This window comes from Anas platyrhynchos, chromosome Z (genome assembly GCF_047663525.1).
Source record: "Anas platyrhynchos isolate ZD024472 breed Pekin duck chromosome Z, IASCAAS_PekinDuck_T2T, whole genome shotgun sequence".
Taxonomy (NCBI): Eukaryota; Metazoa; Chordata; class Aves; order Anseriformes; family Anatidae; genus Anas; species Anas platyrhynchos.
Genome location: NC_092621.1, coordinates 77757236 through 77778921, shown reverse-complemented (window position 1 = coordinate 77778921; position 21686 = coordinate 77757236). Strand labels below are relative to the sequence as shown.

Sequence of the window (21686 nt, the reverse complement as noted above, 5' to 3'; positions counted from 1 at the left end):
TCTCACCATAGGAAGGAACTTGGAGCAGTGGTAGGTGGACTACAGCCAGAGACGTGATACTCAGTAATATTCCTCTAGTGGTAGTGTCCTTGTCTAGCGTCAGCTTAGGAGAAGTTCTCTGGCAAAGATCTTTCAGTTAACATGAAGACTTATTTTTCTCGTGCTTATATGAATACTGAAAAGGTACCTTTAAATGAAACAAACAGGTATGTTTTATATCAAAATACAAATTGTTCATTTTATCTTCTATGAGACTAAGGACTTTTAGAGGAAACAATAATAATAATAATAAATTGTCCAACCAAACCATGGGCTTAATTTGAAACATGAGTGCCTGCCTGCGTGTCCAACAGACCTGATGAATGGTGATGATGATAGTTGGTGTAAATGTGTCCTGTAGTTCATAAATACTCACTATCATCACTTCAGAAAACTAATAGGGTGTATACAGAAAGGTGTTTTTTACATATACTGTATAAATTGCAGTGATGTGGAAGCTGAATTGTTTATCAGATAGCATGGTAGTGCTAAAATTATATATCTATGTATAAATAGATATATTTACGTAAGTCCATTCACATTCATCGTAAACTTGAATATGCAGGACAGCATCATGGATGCCATCTCATTTTCTTATAGTAAGATACTTTGCTGGATAAATGACATTTATTTTAAAAGGAGTTAAAATTCAGGGGTGTCTTAGAGATTCTTTTTAGAGGTGTGCTATAATACTTTGCTTGCATTTTGCTTACTATGGTGTTGACTTCTGGATAAATCAAGTGATAATTGATATTGATGCTGGATTGATACTTCAGCTGCCCTGCATGATTATAAAAGCTTTTGTCTAACACTGTTATGAACCATCTGAACAATCTTACGGAACTCTTTTTTTTTTTTCCCCTTTTAATGGAATTTAGATTTAAGTGAAAAGTGATTTATTGTTGAAAAAATGCAGGATTAGGCAATTGAAGAAATTAGGAAAAATAAGAATGATTTGTCCTTTGAATGATTTATTAAACTTTGGCTGTGCACTTAAGTAGTTTTCTTTCAAAAACTCAGCTGGTCTGGGCCTGAACTTTCTTTGCATGGACTTTTAAAATGTGAATATTTCTGCTTGTTTTATCTTGCTTCCGTTGTTTTAATCATCTGCTGCTGATCCTGCAGTATTTGTGGTCTTCTGTATGAAAAAAAGTTTTGTATACATGTAACATTTTTTAGTAAATAATACAATTCACAGATGAATAGTTTTATTTTTGTGGAATGCCATCATATATACTCATGTTACCTAAAATGAAAGCAAACGTTGGAGCATAATCAGAAGCTCAGAGGCAGATGGGTTTTGTAAATGTGAAGTCCCCAGGCACAAACCTAGATGCAAACACAGGTGCACACACAGTGCTGGTGCCAGTGAATCTATTTCACCAGGGGTGTATTGAACCTGCTCTGTGCAGACTGTGCAGCTGACCTGTGTGTTGTGCCTGCACAGCAGGCTACCAGATGTTTAAGGAGGGGCCAATAACAGGCTGAAACACTCTTTTTTTTTTTTTTTTTTTTTTTTTTTTTTTTTTTATTGTAGGGACAGCGTTCATTGTAAATGTTGACAATATCTGCAGCCAATTCTCTGTAGGTAAAATTTCATCCCTTCTGTTTCTTGTTTATGCTTCCTCCTGCCTTGGAAATGTTTTTTTTTTTTTATTCTGAGGTGGTTTTTATTTTCTTGATCCCCAGTACTTTGCTTGGCTTGGAGAGTTGGTTTTTTTTTGTTTGTTTTTGTTTTTTTTTTTTTCAGCTGAGCTGTGGATTTGACAAGGAAAGCAGAATGTTTGTTGACATCACTTCAGGTTACTTACTGCTGTAAACAGTGGCTCATGGAGTGGGAGAATGTAAATTGCATACCTCACTCGCTGGCTAGAGTGAGTGTGGAATTTGCTGTTAGATTCCAGAAAATGATTACTGCCATGTGGTTACAGTAAGTTCCTTGTTAATTGTGCTGATGAAGGAAGAGAGGTTAAAAAATGGTAGATATTGAAGAAAACTGAATAGTCTAGTGAGGAAATGTTTGGCTCCAAGGCCTCCTGAATCACACTGAATCTAAAAACTGCAGACTGTGTGTGGGCAGGCCCATCACAGGTGCCCCCACCTGTGAAACAGCTGGCTTGCTAATGGCTGCATTTAAGGCATCTATTGAAATTGCAGGTGTGTGTTTAGTTAGAACATTTTCTCACCTGTTTTCGCCTAAATCAGAATAATACTGTTTACTATCTGACTGTAAGTAACCTTGTGAAATGTGGTTTAAAGTAGATGACAGGAGGTTTTCCCCTCCCTATTAGGTAAGACTACATTATGATAAAGGCAAAAACTTCTTTGAAATTCTGCGTTCTACAGAACGTGCCACAGGTGAAGTCCTCTATGTAAGAAATGCCATCAAAGTATATGATGCTTCTTTTATGAACAGCATTTTCATTTAAAAATACACATATATATATATACATATAAATATATATATATATATGTTGCAATGATGATTATGGCTGGGGCTTCTAAAACGAAGGGAAAAACAGTTTTGGAGTGTGGGAAACAAGAAGTTTTGTCTCGTTCTTTTGCAATGGTGAAGAAATCATCTAGACCCAGTGCACATTCTTGTGATGAAGTTGTGTCATTACTGAATTTGGTATCCTTGTGATGGCATCTAAGAAAAATCTCAGCTGAAAAAGTGCAAGAAAAAAAGAACTATGGACACTCCACTTGTATTTGACACCCACTATTGTATTTGACCGTAGAAGCTACTGAGGGAATTATATTCTGTTGTCTTGTATGTGGAAGTTTAAGAATAATAAATTATGGTAAGTTGCATGAAAGGCATTACATCAATTCAGGGGAGAATATGTTACAGATTTATTTTCATCTTCAGTTTGTGTTTCATGACCGTTGGCTTAAAACACGTTTTCCTAGGCTGGCAATAGTGTGCACTATATTTAAAAAGTCAGATTCTTTTTTGAAATTTTATGTATCTGTTCTATTTAAAAGAGTTTCTGAACTTTTGTTTTTTCTTGTTTTAATTTGCAGTATTACTTTACTGTTCTATTTGGCCATGAAGGGCAGAAGCCACTGGAGCTCCGTTGTGAGGATGAAGTTGATGGAGATGAATGGGTAGAAGCTATTCACCAAGCTAGGTATGAAACCTGATCATTGATCTTAACCTCCGTTTTATTATAAACAAATTGTTAGTAATTTAAAAATCTAAATTCACTCGCTCTCTAAACAAAAATACATTTTACAGGGTATTGGATGTATATTACTTGCAATTCATGGGTATGTTATAGAAAAAATGTGTTTATCAGTTTGTGCATACAGCGCAGTATTTTATCATTTGCAAGTGATTGTGTTCAGTTGGAACTTGTTCAAGAATGCCCTTTTACTGGAAACAACTCCTACAGTTAGTGTCCATCAAAGGCAAAGTGTGCTGTATGAATGAAGAAATAAGTGATCTGCTGAATGAATGAATCAGTGTTCAAAAGCTCTTACACAGGAATAAATGTAAGAAACCATTGTCAAGCCAATTTTATGATATTATGATAAAATTTCTTCTTCAAAAATGAAGTTCTGAATGATGGTCAGTCTTGTGAATGGCAGGCATAGTAATGCTTGCAGCCATGCAGTAATATTTCCCCGAGAAAAGTATGATTGGCAAATATGCAAGCTTTACAGTTTAAACTAAAAGAAAATCTGCTAACTGCAGGTTTGAGACATGGGCTGCAGAGGCAAGTGTCTTTGCTGAAATGCACTTTCTCCAGCCTCCTCTCTTACATACTAACCTCAGCTAATCTACAATACCATGGTAACGCACTAGGAAGAAGACAGTTTCTGAGTTGCTTAGAACCTAAGCCATGTAAACAGAAGTGGTTCCGTTTTATAACTAAAAAGAAACAACACCAGGGAGCAGTTTTTAATTTAGATCCTCTGAAATTAGTCCCTGCAGCACCAGGCCCTGTCTCTTCTAGACACCCAGTCTCTGGATCTTTATCATTTTCGTAGTGGTGGTACCTGACTGAACAGGTCTTATGCTTTCTTGGAAAGCACCTGCTGAATTGTGGTATCACGAGCCACATTTTGCATAATAGTCCTGTCAGTGAGCACATTATTTCAGAAATGGAGAAGATACGGGGTGTTGAGTTCTCAGCCCATAACACCAGCAGACAGTTCTATGTTGTTCAGGTGAGATGACAGAACTGTTCACCTTGCTACTGAATTTGGGTCAACTTCTTTTGTGAAGTATGACAGCAAGGAAAGGAAGAAAAGAGTTTGACTTTTTTGCCTCGTGTTAAGGGCATCTGGGGAAAGCAGGATCCTGGAGCATGTTCCCTTTTCTGAGGATAGTTTTCTTCCTTTCTGTTGCCTGGTATGAAAGGCTCATAACCAAGAAGAGCTCACAACACTGAGTTACAATTTCTTCTCAGGACATTGATTCCATAAAAATATCACACATGAATTTCCATGGCAGCACTTAACAAAATATTAAGCCAGCTTTAAAAAACATGCTATTGAAAATATTGGCAAACTTGCTCAGAAGAGGTTAGACTTGAATTTTGCATCCGCCAGATTGTTAGCAGCGCAACATTCAGAAGAGTAAGTCTCTGTTCTGCTAAGGGAGAGATCAGTGTGTTTATCTCCCTTGTATAATATAACTTTTTCACTTCTATTTGTGCTTATCATCTGAAGCGACAGTTATAATAATATGGAACAATGGACATAACTGTGAGGAGTATTGTATCAGAAACAGTGGCTTGTATCAGAAACAGTGTGACCAGCAGGGCTAGGGAGGTGATCGTCCCCCTGTACTCGGTTCTGGTGAGGCCGCACCTCGAGTACTGTGCTCAGTTTTGGGCCCCTCGCTACAAGAAGGACATCGAGGTGCTTGAGCGGGTCCAAAGAAGGGCGACGTAGCTGGTGAGGGGCCTGGAGAACAAGTCCTACGAGGAGCGGCTGAAGGACCTGGGCTTGTTCAGCCTGGAGAAGAGGAGGCTCAGGGGTGACCTTATCACACTCTACAGATACATTAAAGGAGGCTGTAGTGAGGTGGGGGTTGGTCTGTTCTCCCACGTGCCTGGTGACAGGACGAGGGGGAATGGGCTAAAGTTGCGCCAGGGGAGTTTTAGGTTAGATGTTAGGAAGAACTTCTTTACTGAAAGGGTTGTTAGGCACTGGAACAGGCTGCCCAGGGAGGTGGTGGAGTCACCATCCCTGGAAGTCTTAAAAGACGTTTAGATGTAGAGCTTAGGGATATGGTTTAGTGGGATTATGGTTTAGGGATATGGTTAGTGTTAGGTTAGAGGTTGGACTCGATGATCTTGAGGTCTCTTCCAACCTAGAAATTCTGTGATTCTGTATTCTCAGGGCCCTATGTCATTTGAGAGAATTTTAATTAATTATTTTTTATGTATTATTCTTCATAGGTTTTAAATGTTCTATTGTTTAAATTTCCTGTTATTTAAGTTTCTGAAAATTTTGGGGGACTTGGTCATTGCTTTTCATGTTCTAGTATTATATCTTGAGAAAATACCTGCAAGCACCAAAAACTCTGCGGAAACTTTGCTGCTGAACATGGAGTGTTGGACACTCTTGTGGTTACCTCATTATTCTGATGTTTTTCTACTTCGGTGCAAATTCCTTTATTTTTGCTTTGTGTTGTACCTAGCAAAAAACACCTGGAGCTGCATAACAGTTACTTGACCAAATAATAGTTACTTGAGTTTCACTAAAGATATATAAATATATAACTGAGAAGTAGAAATAATAGTTTTAGGCTATTCCCTAACATTTTTGACAACTTAATTAAATAAAAAATAATAAAACAATGTTGTCTCGGGGGTTAATTTTTCCTTCATCATAACTGCAGAATTTTTTCTTGCTTGTCTTTATTTTTGACATATGGGGAGAAGTTGCAGAAGCAATTTTTTGAGTCTCCAGCTTTTTGTTTGAGACATAAGATGTTTCTGACCCTTCCCTCAGACCTTTGTTTTTAATTGCTAAGTGACAGTTTGTGTAGCCTTTGGAGATACTTTTTTGCAATATCTCAGATATCTTAGGTAAAAATCTGAGGAGGTGTTAAGAACATCCCCCCTTACCATTAAACTGAAAGTAGGTGTGGGAATATCTTGTTCTGGGTGAATACATTGGTGATGGCAATCCATGTTTTAGCTGAGACAAAGTAGGTTGGCTTTTTTGTGTTGTGGGTTTGTTTACTTTGTTTTGTTTTAGATTAATGTATACAAAATCTAATTTTGGATTGCTTTTTATGACTTGTTGCCAAATGCATGCTTGCAGTCATCAGAGTCTCTTTCATGTGGTTTAATTTGCAAGGTACAAACATAGAGTTGAAAAAATAGCCCTTTCCATCTTATTATATACATGTCCCACTTCAATAATTAGTTGTTTTTTTTTTTGTTTGTTTTTGGATGCAAATAAATAATTAAAGACTTTCTGCACTGGCATTGTCTATTGTTTCTTGGAAGATTTCACTATGGGTGGTATGTTACCGCTTGTCACTTAGGGAGTACTGTACACACTCTTCGAGAGCTGGTAGGCTTTTTTTGTGCTGTAGTTAGATTCTGCAGTGCTTGTGTTCACCTCCATACAGCCTCCTCCTCATCTGAGGGAGGATGGCTTATCAGCTTGCAATAGGATATGCAATTCAACATATTCTACTGGGACTCCATTCACTGTGCGCTACACCTGCTTTTCATTTTATTTCAATTCTTAGTGTTTCAAGTTTTCCATAATACCCAGAGTGGTGGAGTAATGTTTACTTCTTCCAAATTACACTTCGTTACTGGTGGATTCGTTCTTGGCAAACCCTGGCTCCTCCATCAGTGACTGCAAGTGGGATTTCTGTCTGGCAATTTTGTTCCAGAACTTGTTCTCTTATGCAAAATTCTGTTTCACCATCAGTAGACTGCGACTGTCTTTTTACCTTCTCTTACACATTCTTCTATGGTTTTAATATATATTTTTTTGCATTTAACTGAAAATCTGTTAGGTTTCATTTTTTAATGTGTATGCAGTACTCATCATTTTTTTTTTTGGTATTTTCTACTTTACATGATTGGAAAATCTTGAACTAAGCACCCCAGGCTGTAGTTTTGCATATGCTTTAAACCTGCACAAGCCCACATTGCTCCTGAAAGAAACAGCTGTCATTCTGCTCAGTCAGCCATTCATTCCCACACCTTTACCAACCCTTCCCTCAGGCTGCCACAAGTGTGAACTTAATTGGGAAACTGATATGCACTAAAAAGAATGATGTGTTGCTTGTTCTTTGCCAGCTTAGCTTTAATCTGTCTCAGTTCACTGGATCTGTTCACTACACATCCACACAGTACACCTGTGTTCACCACGCAAGGAGAAGGGAAATAGATGGGTGAGACGTAGGAGAGCAAGTGTGCTGTGTGGGTGAGAAGAGTGGGAGTGTATCTTTCAGCTACTTTGCTGTTTAAAGCATATGATGAACTACTGCCCTCAAATTAGCAGCTCTTAAAGAAAAGGATCATTCTTCAGGTTTGTTGGCACACTGTGCCTGATAATGCAGGGTGTATTTCGCAGAGCATTTTGCAGACAGTTCTAAGCTCAGCGTGCTCGCTCAGAGCTGCCCAGAAGCTCACAGCAAGCACCTTTGCTACTAATGCCTTCACAGTGTACAGGTAATAATAACAACAATTTTGTTGTTTCCAGTTGGCTGGGAACAGATCTGAAAGGATTTTAGTAATTCTTAGAACATGTGCAAAGCAGTCTTATATCTGCCTTTCAAATAATGTCTGACTAGATCCACAGAACAAAATAACAAGGGTTGCCAGATCTGGTAGCGTGACAGAAGCAATGCTGCCTCTCCTTCCTGTACCCAGGCTGAACCAGAGGTGAGCCTCAGCATGTATTCCCAACACAGATGAGCACACATGCAAACATAGCTGACTACACAGACCAGCACAGGCAGAAACATGCAGCACCCTTGCAGGCATGGACATCATCATCAGCCTTATCCAGTTTCTTTTCCTGGCTGATCAGGTTGAAGGTATGTTAAATGGAAAAATATGCATACATACAATACGGATCCCTCAAATAAACAGCCTATACATTCAGTCTGTCCAGGAACTGGCCCTGGATCCTTGGTCTCCCCTGTTGCTGGAAGCTGGAAATGTGCACTCCAGGCCTCCAGTCCCACTTCAGTTGCTGGTCCCACGCTGAGGGGTGAGGATTGCTCCAGTGACTGGCCTTATACACTCGGCGTAGCTGGTATCTGGCCCTTGGATATGCTCATTTCCAGCTGTCACAGAGAAACACACGTGTGCAAATGCATTTCTTAGTCAGTCACCCAACCTCATGGTCTTCTCAGTAGCTGAACAGGATCTTCAGTGGCAGTAGACAACTTGCAGACTCTCTGATGATCTCAGTTGTGCTGCCTCTTCAGTACCAAGTTTCCAAGGATCTCATCTGATCCACTGGCTAGCCTGGCCTGATACTCACTAGCAATTGCTCTCTGACACACACACACACAATATGCACGCACCTCTGCCTCTCCAGGTAGTTACTGGCACTGCAGACACAGGGCCCCATGGCCTGCAGTCCCAACTGCACATGCTGGCACTTAGAGCTCCATGCATGCTTATACAGAGTTCTCTGACCCAGGCAAACAGACACTGAGTTCAATGCAAAGACAGCAGACTGTGCTGGGCATGGCCAGACGAGTGTACTGTGCCATCAATCTCTTTACATGTGAGTTTTCATCTCCTTTTATTCCTGTAACTGTCTGCTTTCCTCCTCTTGTTCTGTGAACCTCCTTGAGCTCTCCCTTTCCTTGCCCTTGGTTCCTCCTATAAGCATGCTATAATGAGTTTTGTACAGCATTATGTAGTATATTTCATACCTCTGTAGGGAAAACGTTTTCAGCTTAAAATGTGATCCAGAGAGCTTTTCCACTGACTCAGCTTGATGGATTTCTCTTTGTCAATGACAGGAGCTGGGTATTTGTTTCTTGACTGGGCCATTGGGGTTCCCCTGCCTGACACTGTGACCATTCCTGTGGAGGTGGACCATTAAAGGGCTGGTTGGTCTATGATAGCCATGGGAGTAGCAAGGACAGGGGGCTCAGATTATTTGGGTTTGTTAAAATCCGACTTTTGTCACACACCCTAACATTTCCACCCTTAGAAAAAGAACAAGAGAGGACTGTGCCACCTGTGCTTCTTGCACCTGGAAACCTGTCTTATCCCTCAGGAGAGCTATGTTCCTGTAGCTGACATCTTTGCAAAGTACTCCTTAAGTTCATGAGGGGTGCTTGCATGTCTTGGCAGATAAGTTCCTGTTGTGTTTCCCTTCTCTGTCATTTCCGCATCAGCACACAATGCTTTAGGTAGACAAAAAGCTCCAAAGGCTGTGATAATTATATTGGTAATTATGGCTGTCCAGGTGATTGGTGTGGTAGTTCTTTTCTAAGTAAATCCTTGAAATCCCACCAATCCCATCCTCCTGAGACAGTAGCTACAAGTTCTTAACAGCTCAGTGGAGCCTCAGTTCATGCAGTGAGGAGTATCCCTTCCCATTGTATTTGGTCTGTACTTTATAGCTGCTGTTGAATTATGTCCCAGTTTTGCATAAGGGAGTAATGTGCCTTTCTACCCAAGTTTGTTTGTAGATGAATTCCTATAGTGAGATTTTCTTGGATAAAAGAGTACCAGAACAACTGAAACAGCTGCTCATTTTGTGTTAGTTGTAGTGGGCTCCATGTTTTGGAGTTTGATGGGTAATGCATTGATTAATGATGTGTGCTTTCAGGATTGTCTCACTGTCTCGTAAGAGGGTAGCATTCCCCTCCAAGTTATCCATGGTCCTAGAGCGATTCCCCAACTCACCTGGCTTGGTTTCACAAACTTTCCAGTGGCTGTTGGGGCCACTCTTTTGAAAGGCTTTATGTTGCAGTTTATTTCCATATCTCAGTTAGAAAAATCAAGAGCTGTTTGGGGTGTGGACTTTGCATGTTTCCCAGTATATCACCCCCTACGCCTCACCCTGATTGCTGTAGTTGTTCATTAGTCCAAGTGCCATTTTCCATCTGTTTGACTGGAAATCAGCCGACACCAGTTTTACAGCCTTTCTAAACAGCTGTCCTAGTGTGTCTGAAAGTCCATCTTAATTTTATATCTTACAGTAAGCCCCAGCCCTGTAACTCACAGCCGTAGGTCATCTTTGATATACCATATGATAAGGAATTCATTAAAGCTTAATTGTAATTGTGTACAGGTGGTCTCACAAGTCACATTGTCACAGTCATAGGGATGGATTGTGTAAATTTTGTTGTAACATTTCCCATCCACTGTGTGGGTGTTAGTATGATAGTAGACTTAAAAACCTGGCTGGAAGCTGTTCCTCCTTTGGTGAGGATTCCTATAACTGCTTGAGGGTAGTTCAAATTGGCAGATGGATTTGCAATTTCTTTTGCATACAACACCCCCAAAGTCAAGTTGCCTGCTTTTCACAAAGAACTGATTAGGTTGCATTTTGTATTTCATATCTTTAGGGGATTTGATAGAGTCATAAATAGTTGTGCCCAGGGTCCACTGCATGGTGTTTTCAGCTACCTGAATAGTTTTAGTACAATTAACATTCAGTACAAAGAATCATAGAATCATTCAGGTTGGAAAACACTTCCAAGATCATCTAGTCCAACCGTTAACCTACTACTGAACACGTCCACCACTGAACCATGCTATTAAGCACCACATCTACACATTCCTTGAAGACCCCCAGGGATGGTGACAAAACCACTCCCCTGGGTAGCCCATTCCAATGCCACACAACCCTTTCAGTAAAGAAATTTATCCTAATATCTAACCTAAAGCTTCCCTGGCACAGATAACCATAATTCTGTTCTGAATTCAGTACAAAAATCCATTATATTTGCTGATATCACTACTGGAGACTTCTATCTTCATCTGCTTCTACAAAAGAGAGTTCCTAACAATGAGACACTTCCTAAATTTCTGCATTTTTCCTATATTTTCTGAGCATGTAAACTCCCATGGGGTCTAAACGAGGCATATTTTTTTCAGGACATACTTTGTTTCTGCCTATCTCTATGTGCTAGGTAGTGATCAGTCAAAGCTTAAGGTTCTTGTAGTTATCTGCCTCTGCGTGCAATAGTAACAGGTAGGTATAGCCTCACCTTTCAGATTGCTCAGTCTTTGAGTCTTACTACCTATTGTGATAAAGTTGCAGAATTGCTTCTCTCAGTGAAATGTTAATACCACCTCACAGAAATCCATGGTTCATAGTAGTTGTTTCCTTCTGTTAAACAATGTGTTAACAAGAGAACTAGATCCAGGCTGTCTTCCTACAGGTTGTTTTAGGAATTTTTCACCTGCCTTTGACATTTGAATGCTTTGGTACCATTTTCTTTAATGACTGATTTTGTATACATGTATAATCAATTAGAAGCCTGCTGATTCATTATTGAAACCGTGCCCTATTTGAAGGCTCCAGGGATTATGTTGGATATACACATTAGCAATTTAGGCATGATCTCTTAACTCTTAAATGCAAAGAAAGGGTTGAAAAATGCAGAGAAAAGGGTTGTTAGAACTGAGAGAACTGTATTCCAAAATCATGTAATTTTCATTTCCCAGGACAAGTAGCAGTTCTGAGAACAAAAATGTCTCACCTATTCTAAGTTACTGACGGTGTACATAGGTTTTTCTAATTAACTACTTTTTGTACTGCTAATTATAGAAATGAAGGAAATGTTTGATTTGCAGGCTGAGACTGACATTTTATTCAGCCAAGGCCACTATCCAAGCAAAATATACTATATACATCTCAAAAAGGAAAAAAAAAAAAAAAAAAAAAAGAAACTTTTCAGTCTTTCACAGTAAAGTTCTCATTCTCTAGTAAAGAAAGACTAATGCATCTTAAGAAACTGAAAAATCTGGATGAAATTTCTTCCCCTGAAGGAGAAAAATAAAAATAATAAAAAAGTAAAAGAAAAACATTGTATATGTTAGTACTCTGAATCTTACTTCAGTTCTTACTATAGCAGCTGTTCACCCCTTATGATTCTGTGTTTTCCTTGTTCTTAAATAAAGACAAATTCAAATCTCTCTCTTTTTTTTTTTTTTTTTTTTTTTTTTACTGGAAACATTTTGTAGTGAAAGCAAGAAAGAAAATTTTTAAAAGGAAAAATATCAAAAAAAAAAAGGTGGTGGGGGGGAGGCCTGTCACCTGTCACCTATTTGGATCTGCCTCTGGATAGAAAAGTCTACTCCTCATGTTAAATGTAAATCAAAGTGGTGCTTCAGGTGCTAAGGACTAAATTTTCCTCTCAGTTACATATGTTTTTGTCTTTGTAACATTTCTTACCATTGTAAAAGTTCAAGTGCTGTCTGTGTGTCTAACTCAGACACTTCTCATCATCTGCAAATGCTTCTTAAGATGCAAAGAGACTAAGTATTATGGTTCTGAAAAAAAACAAACAAACAAACCACAGTTCTTGAAAAACAGAAAAGATCATTAATAAACATTTTTAAAGCACTAAATCTCTTATGTTATTACCTTTTGTTCCACATAAGGTATATGGATTGCTCCATAGTAGATTTTTTCAGAGATGGTGTTTTATTTGTTGGAAGAGATGCTCAGTGACTATTTTGGCTATTTATTGTTTACAGTTGCAGTGGTAAAAATATGAAATTAAATGCAGTTGAATTGAATTCACTTACTATTCTTCTCATAATACATTAAAGGAGGAAAAACTTTTGCTTTATGGTGGCTGTGGGAACTCATTCTATTTTAAATCTAAGCTTGCTTTTTAGGTTAAGCAGTGAATTTAGTAGATGTACTAAACAGTGCCCCCACAAGTATGCAACTCTGCTAATACCAATTGAATTGGCAGTAAATATATATATTGAAAATGATGAAGAGGATGCATATTGCTACATTTATAAAAGCAGCACAGTATTTAATAGGAAATGATTGTTTTTAAATGAGTGCCGTAACAAGCGGAAAGAAATCAAAAAAGAAAAGATGTGCAATCCAAAAATCCCATCTGTCAAATCCTGTGCAAATATGATAGCAGGAAAGTTATGATAGATCATAAAATAATAAAAGATCACTTGCCAAATTTTAGGCCTTAGTTCTGCTGTGTTTTGTGCTTGGTCTTTATCTTGAAAATCACAGAACCTCAGAATGGCTTTGGTTGGAAGAGACCCTAAAGACCATCTAGTTCCAACCCCCCTGCCATGGGCAGGGACACTTCCCACCAGACCAGGCTTCTCAAGGCCCAATTCCAGCACTTCCAGGTTCTCCTCCACAGGGCTCCTCTCTATCCATTCATTGTCCAGCCGGTATTTTTGCTTGGGATTGCCCTAGCCCAGGTGCAGGACCTTTCACGTGGCCTTGATGAACTCCAGAGGTTGGCACAGGCCCACCTCTCAGGCCTGCCATGGTTCCTCTGGGTGGCATCTCTTCCCTCCAGCAGGTTGATTACACTGCTCAGCTAGAGTGAGTGGCTATTTAAATCCCAGAGGAACAAGATTCCAGAGGTTAGGTAAAGAGGCTGTATGTGTCTGTAGATTTTGCTGAATCATTGCCAGCAAACAAGCAGTTCATAGGACTATACTTTTTCACACATTTGTCTGTCAGAGAGACTGAATCACATGAAAGATCAGTATGGTGAAAATGTTGAACAGGAACAGCTGATTTCTTCTTTATCTCAAGTTGTAAAGAGTACTTCCTATATGATCATGGAACGGCTTGGGCTGGAAGGGACCTTAAACTTTGTCTAGTTCCAACCCCCTGCTGCAGGCAGGGACACCTCCCACCGGACCAGGTTGCTCAAAGCCACATCAAGCCTGGCCTTGAACCTCTCCAGGGATGGGGCATCCACAGCTTCTCTGGGCAACCTGTTCCAGTTCCTCACCACCCTCTGAGTGAAGAATTTCCTCTTAACCTTTAATCTAAATCTAAATCTCTTTTAGTTTAAAGCTATTGATGCTCGTCACGGTTCTGGTTGTGATATTTAATTGCTCTATGGACACTGTTCCTTTTCAGGAAAATACTAATTGATGGAAAGTAGCTAAAAGATAAAAGAAAGGACTGATAGCACAGTTCCTGTTACTAATTAGATTAAATGCATTTATTTGAGTAATATCAAACTGACCTCATCGATAAAATAGGTATTAGCAAACCAAAATAATAATGTTGAAGGTTATTATGGGAATTCTTCTTGAAGAAACCTGAGAGGTAGAGAGAATTAGAAATAGTTCAGATGAAGTATCAAATGCTTCTCCCAAATCCCCACAAACGACAGGAAGAGGGGAAAAAAAACAAACAAAAAAAAGTGCAGCCCTTAAAATAATTAAAGAAATTGAATGAATAGAGTTACTGAGCTTAAGCTGAAAATTAGAAGCTTTTAAAAAGATCAGTACAATTATCTTGCTTTGGGTTCTGTGATAGTGGATACTGTTGACTCCTATCTCTAAAAAGATTATTGAACACTTCATAGGTTTGGATTATTTATGACTAAGCTATTAATTTTATATTAGGTCAAACAAATGCACGTTTGCAGATTTCTTGTCATTAATGTGATTTTTTTTTTCTGTCAATATTCCATAAGGAAATATGAAAGACAACATCTGGCTACTTTTACTAAATTAAATGTTTTCCTTTTTAGTTATTCAGATATTCTGATTGAAAGGGAGGTACTGATGCAGAAGTACATTCATCTTGTGCAAATTGTAGAGACTGAGAAAATTGCAGCCAATCAACTTCGACATCAGCTTGAAGATCAAGACACAGAAATTGAAAGACTTAAATCTGAGGTATGTGACAGAATCATCAAACAACCAATCAATTGTAATGTTTTGCTGTGTCCATTATAATCATTTCTAATATTTCTGTGATATTTGCAAAAATAACCGTACCCAGTAAGGTCTACATGTAATAGTCCTATGAACCCTTGGCTAGATGTTTTTCTTAGAAATATTACAGGCAGAAAATCTGATTGGATTACTACATTGTCAGAGAATTTAAGATGACATGTTGCTTTGCAATATTGATCCCACTGATGGTATTATTTCCCACCTGTCTTCACACGTGGTATTTGGTCCTCTAAACCCTTTCTTTGGTTGTGATATTATTGTGGACCAGTCCAAGCTACTCTGTTTCACTGAATGTTAAAAGTTTTGTTGCAGTTCTGAGCTGAGAAGGTCTGAAAGACACACTTCATTTTGAGAGGAGAAGCATATCTCTTTTGGTCCTTCTGTCATCTAGATCAAAAGCCTTGTTTGTTTTCTGAGAATTGTGTTTATATCCCTGTGACCAAAAATGTGCTTGTCATTCCATGCGGCTTTAACAGTCTTTAGGAAGAGCTTTTGAAGAAGGCAAAGAGATTTTTCTATTAGTTCTGTAGCAAATAATTTAATTGCATTGAAAAATCATTTAATGAATGGTTGTTTTTGTCAGATTATAGCTCTCAATAAAACAAAAGAAAGAATGCGACCTTATCAAGGCAACCAGGAAGATGAGGATCCAGATATTAAAAAAATTAAAAAGGTAAATATGCAATATTCTGTGTTTGAAAGGAGAAAAATGGAATGTGGGAGGTTGCTTGTGTATTTTAGTTTGTCTAGTTTTGCATTCAGGTACTGTTTGATTAAGTACGCTCAACTGTCCAGATGTCTTTTGACCTGATCCTACTCAAACCACATAAATTATATCAACTTAATACATTTCAGGGGCTATTTATCCCTGAGAGTCTTTGTTACTTCAATATTTGTTTTTACTTTGTTTATATTCAGTTGATTAGAGAAGGTTGCACTTTGCATTTGACTGCTTATGAAGGGTGAAATTCAGTCATTGGCTATGTCCTGCGGGAATCAAGAATGTAGTAACTTTATACTACTTTCTTATAAAAATGCTTATAAAGATATAAAAGAATAGCTTAAATTGCATAATTTCTTTTCTGCTGTATGGACTTAGTTTCACTACCCGTTTCTGGGTCACATAGTCTAAGTCAGGTATTGAGTTGGTATGAATTTTCCTTTCCATACAGATTTAACATTGTAATAGAGCCAGAAATACCTCTTTTAGTACAAGGAGAGTTCTGATTCTGATTCACTGCATTCTATACCTTGATTGTTTTGACAGTTGCCCCTCCCCCCTCCTTTTTTTTTTTTTTTTTTAAGTTATTTATTCAGAGTAAACTGTTACCAGTGAAATTTTCCATTTCTCTTTCAAAATGAATGATCATCACATCAAGATCAAGGAAAAGACATATTGAAGTTTTCTGTGACCAGAAGTAGACCTTTTATGTAGTCTTTTGTCCACTTGTAACTTCAATGGGTATTATACCTAAGTAGATTTTTCTGTGACATATTATTTTCTGTGACCTCTTAAAAATGGCAAATATCTGACTTTTCTTTATAATGGTATCGCTGGCCTAGGTGTCTGATATTAAACAGCATATGTAGCTTTAAATGCAAACATTAAGTAGTATCTATGCAAAACAAAAATCAAACAGCCTAACAGCTGTTTCAGAATTGTGTCAATGCTGATACAAAATCTATTTTGAAATGCGTTCCATGAAAACCATGAAAACAATATGATTGAGGATATAAGAAAGTGAGAAATATGTAAGGGGAAGTAAAAGGAGTTAAAATAATCTGGGCAGATAACCTGGATAGTTGTGCTGACAGGAAGAGTATATGAAAAGGTACAACCTTTGAGCCTGCGGTAGAAGTTACTTTGATATATATATGGTTGGGAAACAAATATTACCAACATTATCAAACGCTTGTGTGGCTTCTATTATTAAATAGATATCTAAAAAATATAATTCAGGAACAATTATGGATCAGTAATGTTTTAGAGGGCAACATATTTACTTTTTTGACAAGCATTTCACACATACAGTTATTTCTACAGTGAAAAACTTATTTTAAGTAATTTAATTCTTCTTTTCTACTTGGTGTTTTTTTAGGTTCAGAGCTTTATGCGGGGCTGGCTATGCAGAAGAAAATGGAAGACTATTGTCCAAGATTATATTTGTTCTCCTCATGCAGAAAGTATGAGAAAAAGGAATCAGATTGTTTTTAACATGGTTGAGGCTGAATCTGAATATGTGCATCAACTTTATGTTCTTGTGAACTGTTTTCTGAGGCCCTTAAGAATGGCTGCAAGTTCAAAGAAGCCACCTATCAGTCACGATGACGTCAGTAGTATTTTCCTCAACAGGTAAGTGTTTTTTTTTTTAAGTTGCTTTTAGGGATTTGCCTGACCACTTCTTCCCATTCTGCTTGAATTTTCAGTAGTGAAGTTTGGCATTTTGTTGTTGTTGCTGTTCTGATGTAAGTAATGTGACTGAGGAGGACCACATTTCCTTAGGGTAAAAGGAAAGGTGCTGTCTGTGATGCTGTTTGAAGCCAGTTAGTCCTCTGTGCCTCCTTACATTCTTTGTCTTCTTTGCTAGAGGAATATAATGCCTCATGGGGCAGTTCTCTTAAATTTCCTGCCACCTTTCTTCTTTCCTTTTCTCTTATGAGAGCAAAATTGGACTTAATGGCCTCATATGATCCAGATAAGACCCTGAGGATGACTATGTCATATTTCCTATTTGCTTTTGCCATGCCTAAGGAACCTCCTTCTCTCTTGCTTGTCTGTTCACATCCTACAAAAAAGAATTGTTCTTTGCATTAAGCATCCAAGTGCCATTTTAATGAGTACGCAAAAATAAGCCAACAGGCATCTAGAATTTGAAACAGGATTGAGATTGCATCCAAGTCTGCCCCAAAATTCTAAGAAAAATAATATGGTGCTTCAGTTATGAGACAGGCTTCCCTTTCATAATAGTTTATGCATAATCGTTTCACTTACAATTGGGATTCCTCTAATGCTGATTCTGCTGACCTCATGAGCTAAAATACAATATTAAGGTTCATGTTATAGAAGAGTTCTAAGCTTCAAATTTTGACGAGCAGCAAATAAGAATATAGATGACTACCACTGGCTAGAAGTTTTCTGCATCTTATTGATCCTTTTGTTTAAGAGGAGTATTTACTGTGTATTTACTGAATGCATTGCCAAGGATACTCTATTATTTAACATGTGTGGAACGTGTTATTTAGTAGATGCTTTTATTTAAAAGACTAAGCAGTTAGAATATGCTTTCTACAGTAAATATGCATTTTGAAAAGATACTATACTAAAAATTTTATACAGTATAATAAAATGAGGCATTTACTTGTATAATAATGACTGTCTTCTATTTTTTTTCTACTGAAGTGCAAAATACACTAATATCCATGAAGTTCCAATATCCAAATGTTCCTCTTTGAATTACAAATGAGAAAATAGACCTGAATTGTCTTTTTTTTTTTTTTCTTTAAATACTTGTTTTTCAGTGAAACAATCATGTTTCTTCATGAAATATTTCACCAAGGTTTAAAAGCAAGAATAGCTAATTGGCCTACCTTAATTCTAGGTAAGTTACTGTATTTTCTCTAAGGGTACAATTTTCTTAATTATTGCTAGTGTCCTTTTTGAGTGGAATATGTTTGCAGAAGTAACACTATGTGATCTGGTGTAGTGAATGTTCCATGTGAGCAGTAATATGACTCTCTCGAAGTCCATATATGAGAATGCCTCTGGGTTAGCCTCTACGCTAAGCATTGTTTAGACATGGGCCCCTGAATTTTCAGTGATATTAGCTGATTACTAATCAGAACAACTGTATTTTGGCAGGTGGAGGAACCAAGTTTAATGCTTCTAAAATCTCAGTACTGATTACAGTAATTCACTTCCATAGAACATAGTAGTTTCGTTAAAAATACATTCCAAGAGATGGGTAGCTGGAAAAAAAAAGCATTTTTTGACTTTTTCTAGCTGACTTATTTGACATTCTGCTGCCAATGCTGAACATATATCAAGAATTTGTTCGGAATCATCAATATAGTCTACAAGTACTGGCAAACTGTAAGCAAAACAGAGATTTTGACAAACTCTTGAAGCAATATGAAGCCAACCCAGCATGTGAGGGGCGAATGCTGGAAACTTTCCTTACTTACCCCATGTTTCAGGTAGTCTCTGTACATTTTTTTCACTGTTTGTTTTTATTGTTTGGTTGACTCATTTTGTGTTACTGAAATTCTGATTAATAGAAGATGCTTTTTGCTTAACTAAAGTAGTCTTGTGCAAATTAATTTAGCTTTCATTTATTTATTAGGCACTGCCTGTAGAGATCTTTTCTCCAACTACACTGATTCAGCTCTATCCAGAATCTTGTGTACGTTCAAGGAGAATGTTAGATGAGGACTAGTGCCAAACAAAAAAGAAAAGTTGAGAAACAAATTCTCAATTTCTGACCTGCTGCAGGGATATGCAGCAATGTAACTGGTATAACAAGCTAGAACAACCACAAGCATTTTACAAGGAATACTCTTGGAAACCATTTTGTTCTCCAGTGACCTGGTCTTTAGAAAATGAACAATATTCTACAGAAGTTTTGAAAACTTTTTTAGCCTTGTGGTACTTTGTCTTGATCTGCCTGGATTAATTATTTGCAGCTGTTTTCATAGGTCTATGAAATGCTGGTTTGAAGATTTTGTGACTTACACATTTGACATAACAATTTACTCATCATTACAACAGTGAACACCCTCAGTTTGTTCAGTTACTGCAAAAGACGTAGAGAGAGAAAAAGAAAAAAGAGGGTCACTGACATTTGTGGTAGTTCTAGTCAGCCGTATTAACCTAAAGGCCATTACCACCTGTAACACTGCATTTGTTCAGCTTTGAATTTGTATGTCATAAAGTTTGGGGATCTTTTGATTGAAAAAAGATTTGAAGAAAGATCTTGGAATTTTAAAGGGGAAATAGAAAATAGGATACAAAACCTATTCAGTATGTGATGGGCACAGTGTCATTGCTGAGGACTTTTCATTTCAGCATAAGAGAAGACACCTCTCCACTTTCTAAATGACTTTTACCCCGTAAAAATAAGTTTACTATAGTATCACGTGGTTCTGTTTAACAATTATGAAACTGCTTTAAGTGATGACAAAGTGAATCAGTGTCATTGTTCTTTTATTCCATCTTTAATGCCCATCAGTACAATGTGAATTCTTTCATTTATATGCTAACAGGTTAGCTGGTATTTTCAAAGTCATAAAAAAATCTAGATGCATGTATCCTATCAAAATTGTGGGAAGGTATACATGGATCTCCCAGAGAGTTCTGAAAGTTTTCTCTGTTGACACATGGATAGCAGCATGAAAACGTGAAATTTATGTCATATTTGTCACTGCCTCTGACCTGATTTTTTTCTTAAAAAGTAAGAAAAAAACCTTGTGTTTCTTCAAACTGAGAATGTACCTATGCATATGCAGCCTCTGTCACCTAAAAAAAATAAATTCTAAATAAAACTGCTCACTTTGGCAGGTCTATTTAGAGTTTATGTATAATTACTTAGCTGTGGATATTAAAAAAATTAAAAAAAAAGAAAAAAAAAGACCATGCTTGTAAAACTTTAGTGGTGAATATAATGGCTAATATTTAAGAAAATGCTGTATTGGAATTATTCCTTCATGGATTTGCTGATTCTATACCTAATTTATTTTAAGATCCCTAGATATATTATAACACTGCATGAACTTCTGGCTCACACACCACATGAACATGTTGAACGAAAGAGCCTTGAATTTGCTAAATCTAAACTGGAAGAACTTTCAAGGTAAGTCTTTTCACCTTTTTTTTTTTTTTTTTTTTTTTTGGATAATCCTGCATCAAAGACTCTGAAATGAAAAATCAGTTTTCTTTGTTTTAGTTTGTTTTTTGTTCTTTTTTAAAAAGTTCTCCTAAAGAAAAGGAAGAAAACCAAACCAGAATAAAGATAACCAAAGCCAAAATACTAGTACTTTGGCTCTTCTGTTTTTTTTTTTTTTTTTTTTTTTTTTTTTGTTTGTTTGTTTGTTGTTTTTTTTTTTGACTAACAAATCTACAAGTGTTTCCTTGTATTTTGGGTAGGGGAGAATAGACTTGCTATAGAAACTACCTACCCTTGGGTTGTGGGCAAAGTAATTTTCTTTATATACACACATGTATGTATTTTTTCACAGTTTAAAAAAGTGGGGGGGGGCATTTTTGATATTCTGTGAGAACGGGAATCAGTCAGGGTCTTGAAAATTACTGAGTTCTCAATCTGTGTTACAGTTTGCATGTGTTAATGAAATTATGATCTACACATATGCTTTAAATAATACCAGATAAACAGGAGCTAAAGATATATTTTAAGAATTGGTGCTCCCTGTAAAATCCTGCAAAATTAATGTCTTCCCAGAAATCCCCTATCCTTTCTTAGATATTTCTCTCTGTCAGCCCAGTAGGAAATTTGGTTGCTATCTCTAGGCAACACAGCTTTCTGTTGTGCAGCAAAGAAATGCTGCATGAACTCTAGGACATATGCCTTGAATATCTGGAGTATTCACCAAATAAATACTTATGAAATATGTAGTTGTAAACCAGTGATTGCTTTGTAGCTTTTGTTAATTGCATGCTTTGGACTGTTCATTTTTTTAATGCTGTTAAGACCTAGTGGCTATGTTGTGCAAACTACCCACTAATTTTGAGCTTATTATCTTTTCCTTTTTGTCATG

At 37.3% G+C, this 21686-nt stretch overlaps 1 protein-coding gene across 3 annotated transcripts in view; it reads left to right on the top strand.

Annotated features, from left to right (window-relative positions):
- Positions 1–21686, top strand: part of RASGRF2 (Ras protein specific guanine nucleotide releasing factor 2) — a 136947-nt gene that overhangs the window by 39175 nt on the left and 76086 nt on the right. For 2 of the 3 annotated variants that reach the window (XM_038170752.2, XM_038170751.2), the window contains exons 2-8: positions 3067–3173; positions 14711–14858; positions 15502–15591; positions 17018–17271; positions 18438–18517; positions 18919–19112; positions 20655–20764. In XM_038170752.2, coding sequence (XP_038026680.1) covers positions 3067–3173; positions 14711–14858; positions 15502–15591; positions 17018–17271; positions 18438–18517; positions 18919–19112; positions 20655–20764 — 983 coding nt within the window. Of the gene's footprint in view, positions 1–2297; positions 2398–3066; positions 3174–14710; positions 14859–15501; positions 15592–17017; positions 17272–18437; positions 18518–18918; positions 19113–20654; positions 20765–21686 lie in introns of those variants that run through there. The other variant, XM_038170753.2, reaches the window with a different exon arrangement.